Genomic DNA, 17,029 nt, shown 5'->3' on the forward strand with positions numbered 1-17,029 from the left:
CACTAAAGAGAAGAGTTCGGCACCTGCCTCTCCTCGTCCATTTGTGAGGAACCTGTAACCGCCATGAGGGCTCCTCTCAGTCTCCTCTTATTCAGGCTGAACAAAGCAAGTGAACAAACCGGGCACAGAACTGGGAATCGGCAAATGCAAATATTGACCTTCCTAGAGCCGGATGCTCAGCCGCGCTGCCGAACCCAATGTGCTTCTCCGCCCGCCCGAATCCTCCTCTTGGCCAGTGACTTCCAGTTGCCCGTGGCATCTCAGACACAGGGAGCTGGGACAAGCCAGGTGCTGTTATCAAAGAGGTCGGCTGGCAACTGGGACCTCGATGGGAGGACTCGGGGATTGCGGAGAGGTGTGTTGGTTTGGGGGGTTCACGCCCGTCCTTGCTGGAGCTGCTCCTCAAAACCCTATTTGGACATATGGCTTAATCCCAATCTGACAGTAATAAACACATAGAAAATTTAATGCATTCCACCCAGGAGAAGAGGGCTCAGCCAAGAAGCTTCTAACTAGGTCACTGATGAGCAATCTTTCCCCTCCCTCTGTGTCATTTTTATTAATCACTTGAAAAATACGTTGAGTAATGATTGCAAGCAACTTGTCAAGCCAATTAAAACCAGAGAAAGGTAGGGCTGTGAAGCTGAAGACAAATGCTGTGCTGGTTTTAAATGAGTGTCTGTAAACCCCACTGACCTGTGAGTAATTACCTCCAAAAAATTGGCAGCTGTGTGTTTCTCAGAGTGAAGGCTTGTTTCTTCTGGATCTACAGGGCAAACAGTTCATTATGGTCCAGAGATGTATCACCAATGCAAAATCACTTTGTCTTGTAGCTGCCCTTAGTCTGCTTTGCCTATTAGCATAGAGACTCTTGGGCAAGGGCTTGTCAAAGGGTTTCGTGCACTTTGAGCATCAAATAAAAATAATACAGAGCACTTACTGGTGAAGGGAGTTTATTTTATGTAGCTTGCTTGAACATACATTCCCATAGCTTTATAATCTGTCTGACTGAAGATAAATTGTCAAATCTTTTTATTTGATGAGGCTGAACAGTGTTGGACTTTGTGGTGAGTTTCCCCGGCGTGGGTTCTCTGGGACTGTTCAGCTAACTCGGCTGTGCTTGCGTTGGGGTTTTTTTGTTTATGGATTGTACGTGCCAACAATAAATATTTCTACTCTTGTATTCCTTTTACTCTAATCTGTATTTTGCCTCCTATGAAATATGTGCCAGCACTGTGGGTGCTGTGAAACAACATCACTCTGGGAGACTGTTGCGTAGTGTGTTAGGTCCTGCTGCCCAGGATGTTTCTTCCCATCTGTTCCTGGCTCAGATCCTCTTCTCCTCAGTTTTAGTCGTTACTTTTGGTTACCATTCATAGATTGAAATGAGATATTAAGAAGAGAGACACGGGGATGCTGTGCTGCCTTCTCTTGCTGCTGCTCGGTCAGCGGTAACGAAAGGTGATCGGTCACACAAACAGGCTTTCCGGAGGGATGGTTGAGCGCGGCCTTTCTCTGAAACTATTTATGAAACAAATGGCAAAGCACGTGCTTCCCTCTTTCCTAAAAGGAGTAACAGCCCATGGAGACAGGGGCTGTTGCACCAACCTGCTGTTTCTTCAACATTAACTTATTATTCTGTATCCACTCTGGAGACTCAGGGAAGGGGGCAGGGAACATAAATCGGAGCAGGAGTTCTGTCTTCGGCTGGTGCGAGGGACGAGTTTAAAACCTCCTGCGATTGCCAAGCAAGTAGTAAAACGAAATCACGGTTTGCCCCGCGCAGTTTTGGAGGCTGTTCCTGCTCTCTGTCTGGTCACTGTCACAGCTGTCACGCAGCCAAGCCCTCTGCTCCAAAGGCTCCTTTTCTCCTTTCCTATGCAAGTTGGTTTTATGTTCATTTGTTTTCCTGTGGAAAGCAGCGATGTGCCGGAACACACCTGTGCTTTCTGTCCTCCAGAGTTAACGAGCTCTACGTGGATGATCCAGACAAAGACAGTGGAGGTAAAATAGAAGTGAATTTGAACATCAGTTTGCCAAACCTTCATTGTGAATGTGAGTACCCCTTTTCACTTACCAGTTTTTCTTTGTATTTTAAGTAATACTTGAAATGGGCCCAAACTGATACAGTGACCCTTCTTCAGGGTGGATGAAGATAAGTAGCTGCAGCCTTTGCCAACACCCCATCGATTTGTATCCCGGGCCAGGACACCTGTTTTCTCAGCCCATGTGGGTGGCACCTCCCTCCCTGACTTCTTCCTAAATCTCATTTCCTTTATTCACAGCAACCTTTTTGTGTCTGGGAGCAAGAAACCTCCCAGGTTTCCCTTGGAACTCTGAATGCACCAGCTGGTTGGTGGCTTTTCACACATCACCTGCCTTGTCTGTCTGAAGTTTCTGTGTAGCTGAGGTTGCAGTGGGCTGGCAGGGTGTCAGAGGTACAGTTGTGCCAAATAGCCAGTCTGAAAAGTTTGGTTACAAAGTTCTTTATGAAGAGCTGGTGTAACAATTAATATTTGAGAAAAGATGTTACTGGCACAGTTTAGTCGAACAAAAAGATGTGGATTTTTTTTCCCAGTAAAAGCAGTGCATACCTTTCTTATGCAACCTTCCTGTTATTTCTTTTGTTTTGATTTTTTGTCTCCTCCCCTCCTCCCCATGCAGTAGTTGGACTAGACATCCAAGATGAGATGGGAAGGCACGAAGTGGGTCATATTGACAACTCGATGAAGATACCTCTCAATAATGGGGATGGCTGCAGGTTCGAGGGCCATTTCAGCATCAACAAGGTGAGCAGGAACGGCAGCGGGTGAGCGCGTGCTGGCTGGGAAGACGCTGGCGAGATCCATTTGTAAAATGCTCATGAAAATCTGTGTGTAGGTGTCTCCCTGGTAGAGTGTACGTTCAAGGTAAGGTTGAGTCTCTGAGTGCTGCAGATCAGTGTGGGGAGAGGAGGCTGCGTACTTAGACCCACAGAGAATGTCTTAGATCAGGTTTTTTCTCGATTTGCCAGAGCACGTTGTTGAGGTAGCATCGATTAACAGCAGAGAGCAGCTCTATGTTGCGGCCAGTGCTGTGTCTCAGCGCAGCAGCCTCACGTTTAGGGGATGTATGAACTCCCTACAAATGCCGAATGACTTCTGTGTTTACTCGTCACAACTTTTGCACCTCCAAAATGTGACTCAGTGTGCAGAGGTCTTTGGCCGTGTCTCTATCCAAGTGCTCTTTTGTTCCGAGAGCCGCAGAATGACAGGAATGTTCCCTACTAGAGGGTGCCAGCGTTACAGAAGCGGCTCCGTGCTGAGATGTTTGCAATTGGTGCACGCGGCCTCCGCGCATGCTTTGTTGGGATGTTCTGCTTCTGTCTCAAAGAATGAAAATCCAGGCCTGGAGGAGGCTCCTCTCTGGGCTGGGTGTGTTCAGAATTGAATAATCTTGCTATGTAATGCTGGAGATGACTAGCTGGGGTGGGGGAGGCAGTGGTGGGGCTCACCGATGTCCTAAGAAGGGCACACCCTTTATTCACGCCTCCTCATGTACCACAGGCTACAAAATCCTACTTCCTTCTTTTCCTCCCAGGTCATGTTAAATCGCATCTAAAAATAACAGGCAGAACCTCTTACTGACTCTGTGGCATGGAAAGGATTAGGGACTTAAAAAGAGGACGTTTCTCTCCTCACCTCTAAGCCACCAAGATTACTGGTAGCCGATAGTCCAGAAAACTGGGAAAGGGCTTCTTGGAAGATAGTTCTTGTTCTGTTCATTCCCAAAGCTCGGAGTTGAAATACTTGGGGTTTTATCTGCTGGATGTGGTGTGTTCTGCTCACCAAAGCAACTCAAAAGGGGCAGTGAGGAGCTCTCTTCACAACTTAATCTGTGAAAGGCCATGAAATTGTGGTGGCTGGGGCTGCTGTCAGAGGGAGGGGACCTGCCCCAGGACTGAAAACTTGAACTTCGTGAGTATGAGCTGGAAGTCTGCAGTCCCTTGGCAGACACTGCACAGGCTTCTATCTGAGCTGGTGCTGGAGCACACGCGGCCGGGCTCAGAAACCGGACCAGGGCTTGCACTGGGGTGTTACTCTCCAACCTGAAGAAGGAGGACAAGGTGACAGTGGGATGACTGTGTGTGCTGCTTACTGCCACCCTGTTTACGGAGCTTGTGGATGACACAGCTTGTGTCCACACCTGAAAGTGTTCCCGGGAGCACACCGCTGTTCCTCAAGTCATTTCAATTAGCTTTCCTGAAAGCACATGGAGCCGGCATGTGGCCTCCTGTGGCCCGGCTGCTGAGGTGACCCCGCACAGAGCACAACGGGCACCGCTTGTATAACCATCCTCCCACTCTCCTCTTAGGCCATGTCAGGTTGCTCCTCAGTTGTGTTGCTTCATTTCCCAATAGGAAAAAATTCTTGCACCCTCCATAATAGTGACTGAGCCAAACCTGCTGCCAGACTTCGTGGAGTAGCGTTAGTGACCTGAGAAGTGTGTGCGTGCTAGAGTGATCCCTTCAGAATGGCACCAGTGCTCAGTTTCTGTCTTGGAACCGAGGTGAAATCTGTATTTTTCAAACTATCCTTCCTTTTTAAAAAAGTAAAACCAGAAAATCTTGTATTTGGAAGAGCTATTGCCAGGGTTAGAAGCTGGAGATCTAGATTAGTTTGTATGGGAAGCCCCATTGGTTTTGGTGGGGTTTTTTCTCTTTCTACATAAAACTTACGCACAGTCTTCTCAAATGTAACATTGACCAGTGCTACAATAAGAATATATCCACAGTTTTCTTGGGTTGTTCTGCAGCATTGGGCCCATTTACAAATGCAAGGTGTGGGAGTAAAACATTAAGCAACTGTCCATTGCCTGTCAAAGGCATGAACCTTATTTTAATGGGGATGAAAGACATAGCCTTAAGTGTTAGGAATCCCTGAAGTTGGGAGCGATCCACTCATCACCTGGTCAGCAGGAGCGACTGGGCTGTGGGATGTGACCGATCTCAGCTCCGTGTGCAGTGTGGTGCTGTTGGTCAAGCACAGGAAGGTGTTTCAGAGCCTTTCTCCCACGTGTCCCCTGCTGAGCAGATACAGCCCGCCCGGCTGGACGGATCCAGGCATTTCTGCTTCGTATCACGGAGCCTGGCGGTGCCTTGAGGGGTAAAATGTGAAATCCTGTCTTCCTTGTCTTGACTAATTTTAGGTCCCTGGCAACTTTCACGTGTCCACGCACAGTGCCACCGCACAGCCGCAGAATCCTGACATGACTCATGTCATCCATAGGCTCTCGTTTGGGGACAAGTTACAGGTGAGTTCTCTTCCCTGCAAATTCCCTGGCTCTAGGGGAATGAATGCAGTGGCAGTGACTTTAATATTAGGCACTTAGGTTTTGTGGAAGGGCTGTGTACAGTGTGGGGAGGACATATGAAAGGACTGGCTGGATAAGCAAACCCATCCCTTACATTCATGTGATGTACACTCAGTGAGAAGAGTTCACAAACTGTTGACATGCCAACGGTTCAGGGGGGACAAAGGTTCAGCCAGAGAGGAACTCAGCGTTTTTTCATCTGAAACTGAAAGTGCTTTTGGCCAACTGTGGTTATCTTCCTGCAGGGAGTAGAAATGAGGATTCACGGATTTGCAAAATCCTCTTCAGTGCTGTTTTCAGTATTAATGCAGCAAACAAATCTTGACAGCCTTTGCAGAGGAGCAGTGAGTAACCAGGGGAAGATGTGTGCTTGCCACTGCCTTTACCACGGCACCAGTCAAGTCCTTTTTAATTCACTTCACTGTACTTGTATAGCAAACTTCTATTAGTCAAATTTGTTGTATGAAACACAAGTTGGACTTGGAGCTGCCAGTTCCCTGCTGGGAAGAAGCTGAATGTGTGCACTTACCCAGTGGATAGAGTTTCACCAGGTGTTGCAAGTTATGTAATAATTCCTGATTTCTCAATAAGGACGGATTACAGCACTTCTCTAGCCTACTTCCAAGGAGCTAGCATCACAGGTGGGAGTTTTATATGTGCACACCCAGTTTGCGACTCACCCTAAACATTGCTTACCCGTAGTCTCTCTGTAATCTTCTTTCCTCAGCACAGACGTCTCATTAGTCTGCTGCTTGTACACCCACTTCCAAAACCCTTTTTCATGCTAACAAGTCTAAGCGTTGCTTTGTAGTCTTCTGATTCTGCTCCCGGCTTCTTTTAGGAAATATCTTGTGTGGGAACGCTGCAATATTAGCATATAAATAAGCTTGGCTTAATGTCTGTAAAGCACACTGAGATTATGAAAAATATTAGGTAAGTGCTAATAGGGAGTTCTGCAGTTTGCGTGGGAAATCGGTGCTCTGAGGGAGCATTCCCATTGTTTTATCATGGAGCCTTTGAGTAATGGAGTCAAAGCGCGAATCAGCATGAACGAGATGAGCAGCCTGGACAGTTGGGGGCAAAGGAGCGTCTTCAGTTCTGGTGGTGAGAAACCTGTCTGGCAGAGATGCAGTTGGCTCCTGATTTGGCCAAGTTCTGATTAGTATTTTCAAAGCTGAAAGTAACTACTCATCATCCCCACACACAGGAGTGGAGCATGTAGGTGCTGCTGGCCCTGTAGGCAAACATGAATTCAACAGCACAAATTAAAGAAGGATGTGTTCACTAAACAGGTGCTACCGAGACTCAGCAAGCAGTGTAGAGAACCAGCAAGTATGGAGAGCTTTAAATCTGTCTAGATACACCTTTGAATATTTTGGGTTGTCTCCACCTTCAGTTCTTCAACAGTAGTTCATGCACAGTAGTGGTCAGTTTTTCCCTCATGTAGATGAGACCAAAATTCAAACTAAGGAGGTTATTGCGTGTCAGGTAACTTAGTAAAGCAAGAGATGTGGAAAGTAAGAATTGATACATTTTTAGTCATAAAATTATCTTGAGTGCTAGATGATGGTGTTCAGTAATCCTAGTTTTAATCTTTGGGAGAGGTCTTCTCTTCCGTTCACAGTTATTTCAGCCTGCTGTTGGACTCTGCCTGATTTACATGTCCATTTATATGTCTTCACATGCGTTTCTAGGGGCTGAAGCCCACGGTGTTCAAGGCCCTGGCAAGCAACTTATTGGGATCCATGTCACAGGAGAATTCTGAAGTGGTGGCACTGTTAAACCTGGGCCACCTGGGCCGCTACTCCAAGGACCAGATTTGGCCTTGGTATTAATAGTACAGAACAGCCCTGAGAATGTCTGGCTGGACAGCCTTGCATAAGTTCACTCTTGCAAAGCAATTTTGTTCCTGTGGCCAAAAGCTCATTCCTTGTTGAAGTCCCTCCAGACACTTAACGAGGTACAAACAAGTACGTTCCCCCGAGGAACACACCTGTGCGCTTTGTAGAGCAGGTATTAATTAGCAGTCTACGGACAGCAAGCGTTGTAATGGGACCCCAGAGTATTCCACAAGGAAAATCATGGTAAAACATCAGACTGGGAGTTGCAAATGCCATCGCTGTTGCAAAGGCAAGGGAGGCAGGTGAACCAAAGGACCTGATGGCACCGAAACAGGCGGTTGTGGGGATGTCTGGTGGCTCTGTCTGTGCGGGAGCTCTGTAACTCACACCTTTGCAAACTCACCATGTAGAGAGATGCAGAGCAGGTAACTTTTATCTGTAAACAGAAGTGTGGCTGTTGTGGAGTCAAGGACAAGAATGTAAGTCCAAATATACAAGTACCTCACAGGATAGATACAGTCGTTTGCTAAGCGGTCACTCAAATATTTACTGTTAGAGTGTTTGAAGGGGACCTTAAAGTCTCTGGCCCAAATATGCTGTAAGAGTCTCACTTCTCAGCTGTATCAAGAGTGGAGCTCAGCCCAGGGGCTTCTCATTCTTCGTTTGCTTGTTACCGTCAGTAAATAATACATACAGTCTGCATGTGAAATGCAGAAATGGTTGCTGTTGTGTAAAATATGTGAAATGCCGACAGACTGAAAGGCACTGTAGAAGGTTCAGCTGTTGCTTTTGCTCTGGTCTTGTTACCAGCACCTTGCCAGTGGAACTTGCTGATGATTTCGTCTCTCTAGAGAATTTCCATTCTCAGGAGAGAGATGGGTTCAGTTGCTGCTTCCTTCAGAGCATCGTCCACTCCGTAGCATTCAGGACAGGGACGCAGCCGTTAGGATGAGACAAACACATCCACGTGCTATCAGCTCTTGAGAGGGTCTGGGCAGGAAATTGCATTGCCCTGGTGATGAGGTGAGACTGTCACACCTACAACCAGGTACTTCTTCCAAACTCTCCTTCCCTCTTGTCTGGCTTGAGGTCAGGAATTTCTAGGTTGTGGAGTTATTTTTCCTTTCTGTATAGCTTACTGTACATCACGTGAATCTACAGCTGTTGCTGTGGGGTTTCCACTGGCTAGAGAGTTCACAAATGGATTATTCTGTTGGTGGACATCAGACTCTGTACCACAGTATGTGGAGGGCATGGGATGGAAGTCCTGTTATTCTGGGCACACAGATACTTGTGTGCCTGCAACCAGCGGCAGGAAAAGCTGGATGGGTGGCAGCATTGGGACGTGTCCTTCCCACCTCCAAGGGCACAGTGTGCCAGCTGGGCTAGTGAGTTCCAGCTGTACAAGCCCAACTGCTCTGATACGGACTACCTTTCCAGGAGAACTCTTGAGTTTTAACCTGAATATGACTCCCTTTTATTTCCCTTTCAGCCCGATAAATGAATTTCACAGTTAACTATGCAAAACTCTTAGGAAATGTCTCACAATGAAATTTCACAACCGGCCTCTTCCAACTGCAATTCCTTTCGCTTTGGAGTGGTTTTGGAGTTTCATCTTGTAAGATGTTGTGAAATCAACTTTTTTACTTGGAACCAACCTCTGTGGTGATGGTCACTGAAAGATATTTCAAGTCATCTTTTACTGGGTTGAGGCTTTGTTTTCGGAAAGGTTGAATCAGGCTGATGTCCTTGTTATAAGAGAGGATAGAGAAACAAAGGTCAAGAATACCAGGTCATAGCGTAGTTTCTTCATACCCCTTTTTGCTTTCCAGGTCCATAATGTTCATGGAGCGTTCAATGCCTTGGAGGGAGCAGACAAACTCAGCTCAAATCGTATGTATTCTTGGGTATTACAGGCCTTAGCCACTCTCTGCAGCAGGGGAAACAGCCATTCATGCAACATTGCTGTATCCACAACTCTTTAATTTGCCTCTTTAACCAAAATGATCCGGACATTGCTGACCCACATTTCCATTTTCTCCAGTATCATAGAGAAGTCTTAGCCCAAAAGGTTCTTTGCAGCCCCTCTGCAGCCTGGACATTGTCTCCAGTTCTGTTATGACTGACTCAGCTACTGTGTTTTTTACCCATATCCTGTTCCTACAGCTCCCCTTTGCTGCTGTCACCACCATCAGAACCTTTCCCTGACCTTGTGTAGTAAGTTAGCTCCTGCCTCAAGTTCTGCCCTGTGTCTGGAAGAGCTGACATTTTCATTGCCCTTATTTATGAGCAGCACCACAAAAAGAAATTCCCAGTGCGTGCTACAATTCAGAGTAATTTTTCTCCTTCAAGTGTCCAGGCTCCTGCAGGATACCAGTTTTGTCCATTTTTTGGAACAAAATGTTGATGGCTGTTCCTGAAGTTAGACAGTTGTGGGGTTTTGGTTTGTTGGGGCTTTTGGGGGTTGGTTTGTTTGTTTGTTTTCTCCAGGAGCCAAATGTCATTGTGTTATACTTGGCCAACAGATCCTCCACATAAATCCTTTAGAATTCTAGTTTAGAACTGTTTTAGCAGACACAAAAAATGACTGGCACAAGCCATTTAAATCATGAAAAAATGAGTTAATAGTTGTTGAGCAGCTGTAGGAGAAGGAAGAACATAAAGAAAGAAAGCTGAATGCACAAGGAATGAGACTACCCAGGTTGTAATGCCTCAACTTATTCTGGCAAAAGAAGCTCAGTGAGCTGCAGTTCTAACCTTGATTAATTTCTTGATTTAACCAGGACAACTTTTTGTGCTGCTGTAAGTCTTATCATTCATAGCTGCAAGCGGTTCGGAAGGTTCACGTGGCCCAAACTCATCTCCGTGGGTCCTGGTGCTATAGAAGCCTTAGAACGGTGGGCAGGTTCTGTGTCATCAAGTACCATACAACGTTTTGTACAAAGGACATGAATGTAGGATGTCAAATCGTCTCTTTGTCACAGAACCTGACATACGGAGGAGGGAGGCACCTTTTCTGTGGCTTGTTTTAGTTGATTTTGCACGTTTACTTTGAAATGTTACGTGGGCTGCGATTCCTTTTTCTGAATGCTAACTTCTACTTTCCTTTCCTGACCGCAGCTCTTGCATCTCACGATTACATACTGAAGATAGTCCCGACGGTGTATGAAGACATGGGCGGCAAGCAGCGATACTCATACCAATATACTGTAGCAAATAAGGTAAAGCAGCAGGTAGATGTGAGAAAAGCTCCTCGTGTCAGCCCAGGGGTGGCACGAGGATCTCCAGCCGGTTCCTGCGCCGTGTCCCTGGTTTGTAGGGGAGCAGGAGCCTCTGCTGGGAGAAGGAGGAACTGAAGCTCTTCTGAGTGGGGCTTCCAGGTGGTGGCATTGTTTTAATGCTGGAGAACACTGTTCTCGCTCCCGACGTTCTCCTGCGGCTGGGAAACTGATCTAGATTTGCTGTACGTTGTGTGGGAAGTTTTTACGTGCTGCAGGAGCTCTCGTGATTTGTGTCAAGATGCATCTGGGTGGAAACTGCAGTCCAGCTGAACACATGAAACAGCACTTACATGAGGTTTTGTTAATGAAGCAGCCTCAATTGTGATGGGTGTATCAGATAAATAAGCAGAGTTTTTAGCTTTTTACAAACGTTGACTTCAGATATTAAGCCACTGAACCTGCAGCAGCGAATACGGACTGCTTGACTGTTTCACAGTGCCTACTTTATTATAGTGGATTATGATAGTTACTGTAACTTTATCATTCTTAAATTAATTTACATTAAATGTGAAGATATTTGTATTTTAATAATACAGTGTATTGAAATTTAAAAAAAAAAAAAAAGACTCTATTTTTGAAGGTAAAAAGCCTCTTTCAATTTAAAACGATTTGCCTGTCAGGTGCTAAATGAAAGCCCGGAATATGTTTATTATATCTAATTACCGCTATTTTGCCATAACTGAGAATCAAGCACACACTCTCATTGACTAGTTCTCAGATTAACGTTCCTGTCCGGTGACTTTTGGAGTGGCTTGTACAGTGTGTCCCAATGGTTTGGACGTCTCCCCCTATTCAGATTACAATGTGTTCGTTCTGCATAATGTCACAACCATTGTTCTGATAAGAGTCTTGCGACACAAGTTCTGAAAGTAACTTGGAAAACAGCAGGAGCTTTTGATGCTTCAATGAGATCGTTGCAAATGGGGCCGTTCAGCCAACACTGACTCAGGATTGCGGCTGGGGGAGAAATGAGGTCAGTTCTATCACAACTGAAATGCAGAGAAGCAGTGCTGCCTCGGCCTTTTCTTCTCATTAAACACCAACATTCCCTTCTTGGTGCTTTAGTCCTTGACTCCCACACTGATCAGTGGGAAACAGAAGTCAGAAGCCACTGGAATAGTCCGGCACAGGTTGAGTAGTGTGAAGAGATTAGTAGGGCTTGAAGTACGGACTGTCCGTCTCTGCTCCTCTTCCACCCCCTGGACCCTTGTTCTCCTCACTTCCCCAGGCAGCCACTGTCCAAGAGACGCTGAAGAACTTCTGCAATAAGAGCCTTTAATATATTACAACTAGAGATTTCAACTACATTCTGCTTCTCTTGTCATCCCTGGAAAAAAACCTGGAGGGGAATTTGGGATTTATATGAGATTAATGAAGGAGACAGATGCTGTTTCACGAGCTCCCTCTGAGCTCACTGAGAGTAAAATCAGCTTTTTATGTAGCATGCTCATGGGTGACCTGTTGCTTCTTTCTTCATCCTTCTAAGTATTCGAGGTTGTCTTTGCCCCTGTGTGAAGGAGAATTAAACCAGCAGCTGTTATGAGAGTCGGCTGGAGTGTCACAGGGCTCAGGAAGGGAAGAGGCGGCGTGTGCCGTGCTGGTGGCTCTCGTGGGGCTGATGAGTCCCCAGCCTGCTGTTCTTTCATTTTCTTCTTCAGTCTGTCATGATAAATGTCGTGATCCTTGAAAACTGATATATATTTCCACTGAGAGCACAGGCAAAATATGAGCTCAAAAAAGATGTGACTTGTGCGAGTAAATCGATGTCAGTATGTATTGCCCGTTGGTGTTGTGCAGTGTGTCTTGTCGGAGTGTCGTCCTGTGGCTGATTGATTGCGCTGTACCTGTTATTAAAGAAATGGATTAAAGGAGATTATCACCGGCAATCTGAAAGTGTCACTTCTGAACCAGCTTGGAATAGTTTTGAACCTTTGCGAATATTTTTTCTGTCTACAGTTTCATTTTGGCTTTCACCATGATTTTTAACCATGGCTCTACGTGATTCATAGTGAGTGGGCAAAGCATTCGCATTGTTGGTCCCGGTGCGGAAGGGGCTGCTGCTTTCTGTTCTGAGTGCAAGGGCTAGAAGGGATTTTCACGGTCTTGCAAACTAAATTGCATTTGTTTGATGAATATCCCAGTGTACGATTTACGTACTGACAGTACAAAAAATTCACCTGCAACCGCTTAGACATTGCTTGTGTTTAAATAGAGCAGATCTGAGCTAGAGAAGTCAATGCCAGCCTTTCTGTTTACTTGTGTAACCTTGAATGAAGATGGGAGTGAGCGCCATCGCTCTCTGTTCCCAGCTGTATCATTATGAGATTGTAAAGAACTTATTTTCCTGTTTGATAAGGATAGGCCCTAGACAGTCACGCAGGAATTAACTGCTTGCTTCTTTCAGGCTGATCATTAGTACAAAACAGTGGAGTAAGGGCCAGATCCACAGAAGTAGTTTTATTGCAGGCACTTTATCTGGAACAAGATTACTCATGTTTTCTGACGTTTTTCCCCATTTTCTCTTCTAGGAGTACGTAGCCTACAGTCACACTGGCCGCATTATCCCAGCTATCTGGTTTCGTTACGACTTGAGCCCCATCACAGTGAAATACACAGAGAGGCGACAGCCTTTATACAGGTTTATCACATCGGTGAGTTACTCTAAACCTCTAATTCTCCCTTCTCCTGCCTGCCTTTCGTTTCTTTTCTGAGCCTTTCTTGTCCAGGAGAATTGAGTTTCTGCTTCAGAGCATTGTGACATGATTGAAATAAAGCAGCACATCGCCACTATTGTACTGAAGTGTGAGGTAACTGGCAAGCCCTGTGCTCTGACAGTTTGATTTAATTGCTAGGCACAAGATGAAGGAAAATTATCCTATTCCAGAAGTGCCAAACTCTGTCTAGACAGGATGGGCACTATTGCAGCATGTCGGAAACTCGAGGTAAAGCTAATGTGGTATGCAGTGAAGCACACTGCAATAAACCATCTCTAACGATGAGATCTGCCTTGCAGAGGATGCAGCACAGTAGTTTTACTCGGTGCTGCTGCTTGGCTTAGTGCGGATATGCCAGTTCCAGGCATTTCCTCCTGGGTAGAAGTGAAGAAGAGCTTCATTATCGAATTCCAGAGGTGTTTTCCTGACAAGTTCTGTCTTGACCTATGCAGATAACATCCTGCAGTACTGATCTCAGCATCTCTAACAAAGCTGTGCTGTCCAAACTGCTGGTTAGGCAAAGAGCTATTTAAATGTCTTCTAGAACACCTGAGGGAGGTGGCTTAAAATTGAAGCTGCGGTTTGCTGTGCCATGGTAGAATGTAAAGTAGTTGATAAACTGACTGGAATGAAGACCTCAGATTTTGATTTGTAAACTGGTTGAATATTGTGATTTGAAGTAACGTAAGCAGGGTGGCTGTGCTGCCCTTAAAGATTTTGACTTTGCAGCCTCCGATAAACACCAGGTTCCCTTTACTTCACTTTAGAAATGCGAGTGATCTCTGGGATACACAAATACCAAGAGAAGGTAACTTGAAGCAAAATCTAAATGTCGTGGTTTAAGACCTTTTCTTCTTAGCATGTCTGTTTGGTTTCAAACCATAATCCTAAAAAGTCAAACACCAGCATTTTACGACTTGGCATCTCATACTGCCTCTACTTCTTTCCCTAAAAATATGCTCTCGTAGGTTTCTTACACATCTTGTTGGGGCTGAGGGTGTGGAGGTGTTTTTAATGGGAAACAGCGTTTGGCAGTGATTGATAGCTGGCATTTCTCTGTGTCGTGTCTGTTGCTAGCATTGACTTACTGCTGATGTGCCATTGTGTGCGTATAAATAGCATCTCTGTGGAATTTGATACTGTGCTTCGGAGTTGACATAAGGAGGCTACCAGAGGAGTTTTGCTCACTGGTTGCCACAGTGACCTTTGGGATTTGCAATGGCCCCAGCTGGAATTTTGCCCCATCCTGTCTGTGAAGTTAACCAGGCACGTGCTGGCTGCTGGAGTGACGGAGAAGAGTTTTACAGTTGGTTTTTGCCCACTTTGTTCTTATAAATGGCTGTAGTCCCCAGCAGGTCACTTGAAGCCATTCCGATGGAACGTCCTTCCTCTGGAGACGTGTGGGTGACACCGATACCTGCAGCAGCTGGTGTGCAGCGCGTCAGGTGTGCCAGACCCTGCTCAGACGTGGCCAATTTAGAGGCAGGTCCTCGTTACAGATGCTGTAACCGTGGGTACCAGTGTGGACCATCTGGCCCTGGTACAGGTGCTCGTGGTCTCCTTCAGGCTGGGAGTATTTGACACAAGGGCAGCCTTGGCTGGGTACGCGCTACACTTAGAGCTTTCCAGCGTTCAAGGTGGCATTGAAAAGGCTGCAGCGGGGGAACTGTGCTGCCGAGGATCAAAACACCTTTGTCCTGGGTTTCCTTGCCCTGTTTTAATGACATGATCTGTTCCGTTGTCCTTTCCACTGCTTTAGCCCTTTCCTGTGTCTCCAGCCTGGCCTTTTGCATCACAGTTGCTCCGGAGACCGGTTAGTGATGATGGGCACTGGGCTGAGGTCCAGCTGGAGGTTGCGCTGGTGCCTCTGGAGTCGCTGCCATGGAAAGCATCGGCTCTTTCTGAGCAGCAGCTGCTTGATTTAAAAGCCACAAGAGGGGCTCTGGGGTAGGGAAGATCCCCTGCAACTCCTTTTAGGAAGCACATCGTTTACGAGGACACCCATGTGGCTTTCAGTAAACGTAAATGTGTCCCGAGGATGGAGGAGGATCCTGTGGGCTCCAAGACACTTTAGGGGGGAGAGATCAGATGGGAGGGTGTTGGCTGTTCAGCAGAGAGCCCAAGGAATCTCATGCTGCTGCGGGGAAGGTTATCTGATGCTCTTTGTTAGTCATGAGTTTGCCCCTCAAAAACTTCAGCGCCGCTAAGAGCAGCATTATAGCCCCACAGCAGCGTTCCCAGGTCATCTGTGTTCCCAACTCGTGCCTTCTCCTCGGGCTTTTGTGGAATGAAGAATTACCGTAATTTTCTGCACCATGAGGACAAAAGGTGTTGATGTAGAGTGGATTTTACTTGCCACGCTTCAAAAAATTCAGTACTAAGTAAGATTTTGCGTTGCTTGTGGGTCAATGCTGCCACTGTCACTGTCCTGTGGATTTCCCGTGGATGCTGGGGTTAACCACAGACACTTGGCGGAGTGTTAAATACAGTACTTTTTGCCTGTTAAACTGTACTGCTTAAAATCAAGGCATCTAATGTACAAAGAAGCCATTCATGGCCTCGTGTTTGACGTTATGGAGCAACGAGGGAAGTTTCACTGCCGAAAAATTATGAGTTCCTGTAAGTGGACAAACTGAAAGTTTTATCATGAGGTCAGTCTGAGCACTGGGAGCGGGCAGAAAACGAGCCGAAGTTCTGCTGAAGCATTCAGAATCCAAAGAAAATAAGAGAATGTTTTTGCTGACATGAGAGGACTCGTGTGCCCACTGGGTGTGAAAAAATTAAACTGGGAATAATCAGGGGGCAAAATGGTTGCAGGGAGAATTATTTCAGTCATGGGATGTGTTAGCAGCAGGTATCGTGGGCTCAGTCCTGTGACATGTTTAAAACCAAGATAATGTTCTACAAGAAGTGCTGCAGGTCGGCTGGAAAATCTCTGGTTGGGATTCCACATCTTACCTTACTAGGAATTACCCGGGAGTCCTGCTGGTCCTGTGTTCATTAAAGTCATTTTCAGATTTTAAGGCATCCAGGAGGTCCAGTCACACATCTGACACTCGCATTTTGTCACCTCCTACATATCCACTCCTGTTTTCCCTTAGACTTCAGCCTGCGCCCCAGCCACTATCCTACAATCGTGTTCTGTCCAAAACCCTCGTGTGTGCCCCGCATCGCATGATCTCTCACTGTTGTCATTATTACACTCCTGTATTTCTTTTCCACCCTCCTTTAATGGTTGGGCCCGAGTCAAACTGTAACCTCAAGGAGCCGAACGCACATCATTCCCAGTATAAAATCCCATTAAATATAAATAAGCTCATGATGCCCGGCTTCCTTCAGTGCTGCTGAGGAGCAACACTCCGTACGTATTAGAACGGTGATGATGGAGAAACACGGTGGCGCAGCCTCTGAGCTGAGCTGGAGACCAACCCTGGTGCCGCCTTTTCTTTGTCACAGCAAACCGAGGGCTGTGTGCGTGCTGGGACGCGGCTGCCAGGTGTCTGTGACTCACAAACCCTCGGCAGCACGGAGCTGTGCGGATGAATGGACGGTTTTTTCTATACCCCACCCCCCTGCACTGCTGCACTGAAATCAGATTTTCCTACCGGCTGACGCGAAATCTTGGTGTTGGACGGTTTTTGTGTTGTTCACGGTGTAACATCTCCTGTCGGCTGAGCTGCTGTGGACTGAAATACCCCAAGTCCATTGCGACCGTTGTCCCTGAAAAGTCGCCCTGCGTCGTGTCCCGAGGGACAGCGAGGAGGGCGCACGGGGGGCAGCACCTCGGCTTGTCCCCTAAAAATACTGACTTGGCCTCGGGCTGGTGCTTTGGTTTTTGAAG

The 17,029-nt window shown here is 46.5% G+C and overlaps 1 protein-coding gene across 1 annotated transcript in view; it reads left to right on the forward strand.

Moving 5' to 3' along the window:
- Window positions 1-17,029, forward strand: part of ERGIC1 (endoplasmic reticulum-golgi intermediate compartment 1) — a 55,935-nt gene that overhangs the window by 33,809 nt on the left and 5,097 nt on the right. The window contains exons 4-9 of the mRNA XM_082063694.1: window positions 1,961-2,055; window positions 2,665-2,789; window positions 5,188-5,292; window positions 9,026-9,086; window positions 10,314-10,414; window positions 13,003-13,125. Coding sequence (XP_081919820.1) covers window positions 1,961-2,055; window positions 2,665-2,789; window positions 5,188-5,292; window positions 9,026-9,086; window positions 10,314-10,414; window positions 13,003-13,125 — 610 coding nt within the window. The remainder of the gene's footprint in view (window positions 1-1,960; window positions 2,056-2,664; window positions 2,790-5,187; window positions 5,293-9,025; window positions 9,087-10,313; window positions 10,415-13,002; window positions 13,126-17,029) is intronic.

Source organism: Streptopelia decaocto (genome assembly GCF_964273445.1).
Source record: "Streptopelia decaocto genome assembly, chromosome: 12".
NCBI classification, from domain to species: Eukaryota; Metazoa; Chordata; class Aves; order Columbiformes; family Columbidae; genus Streptopelia; species Streptopelia decaocto.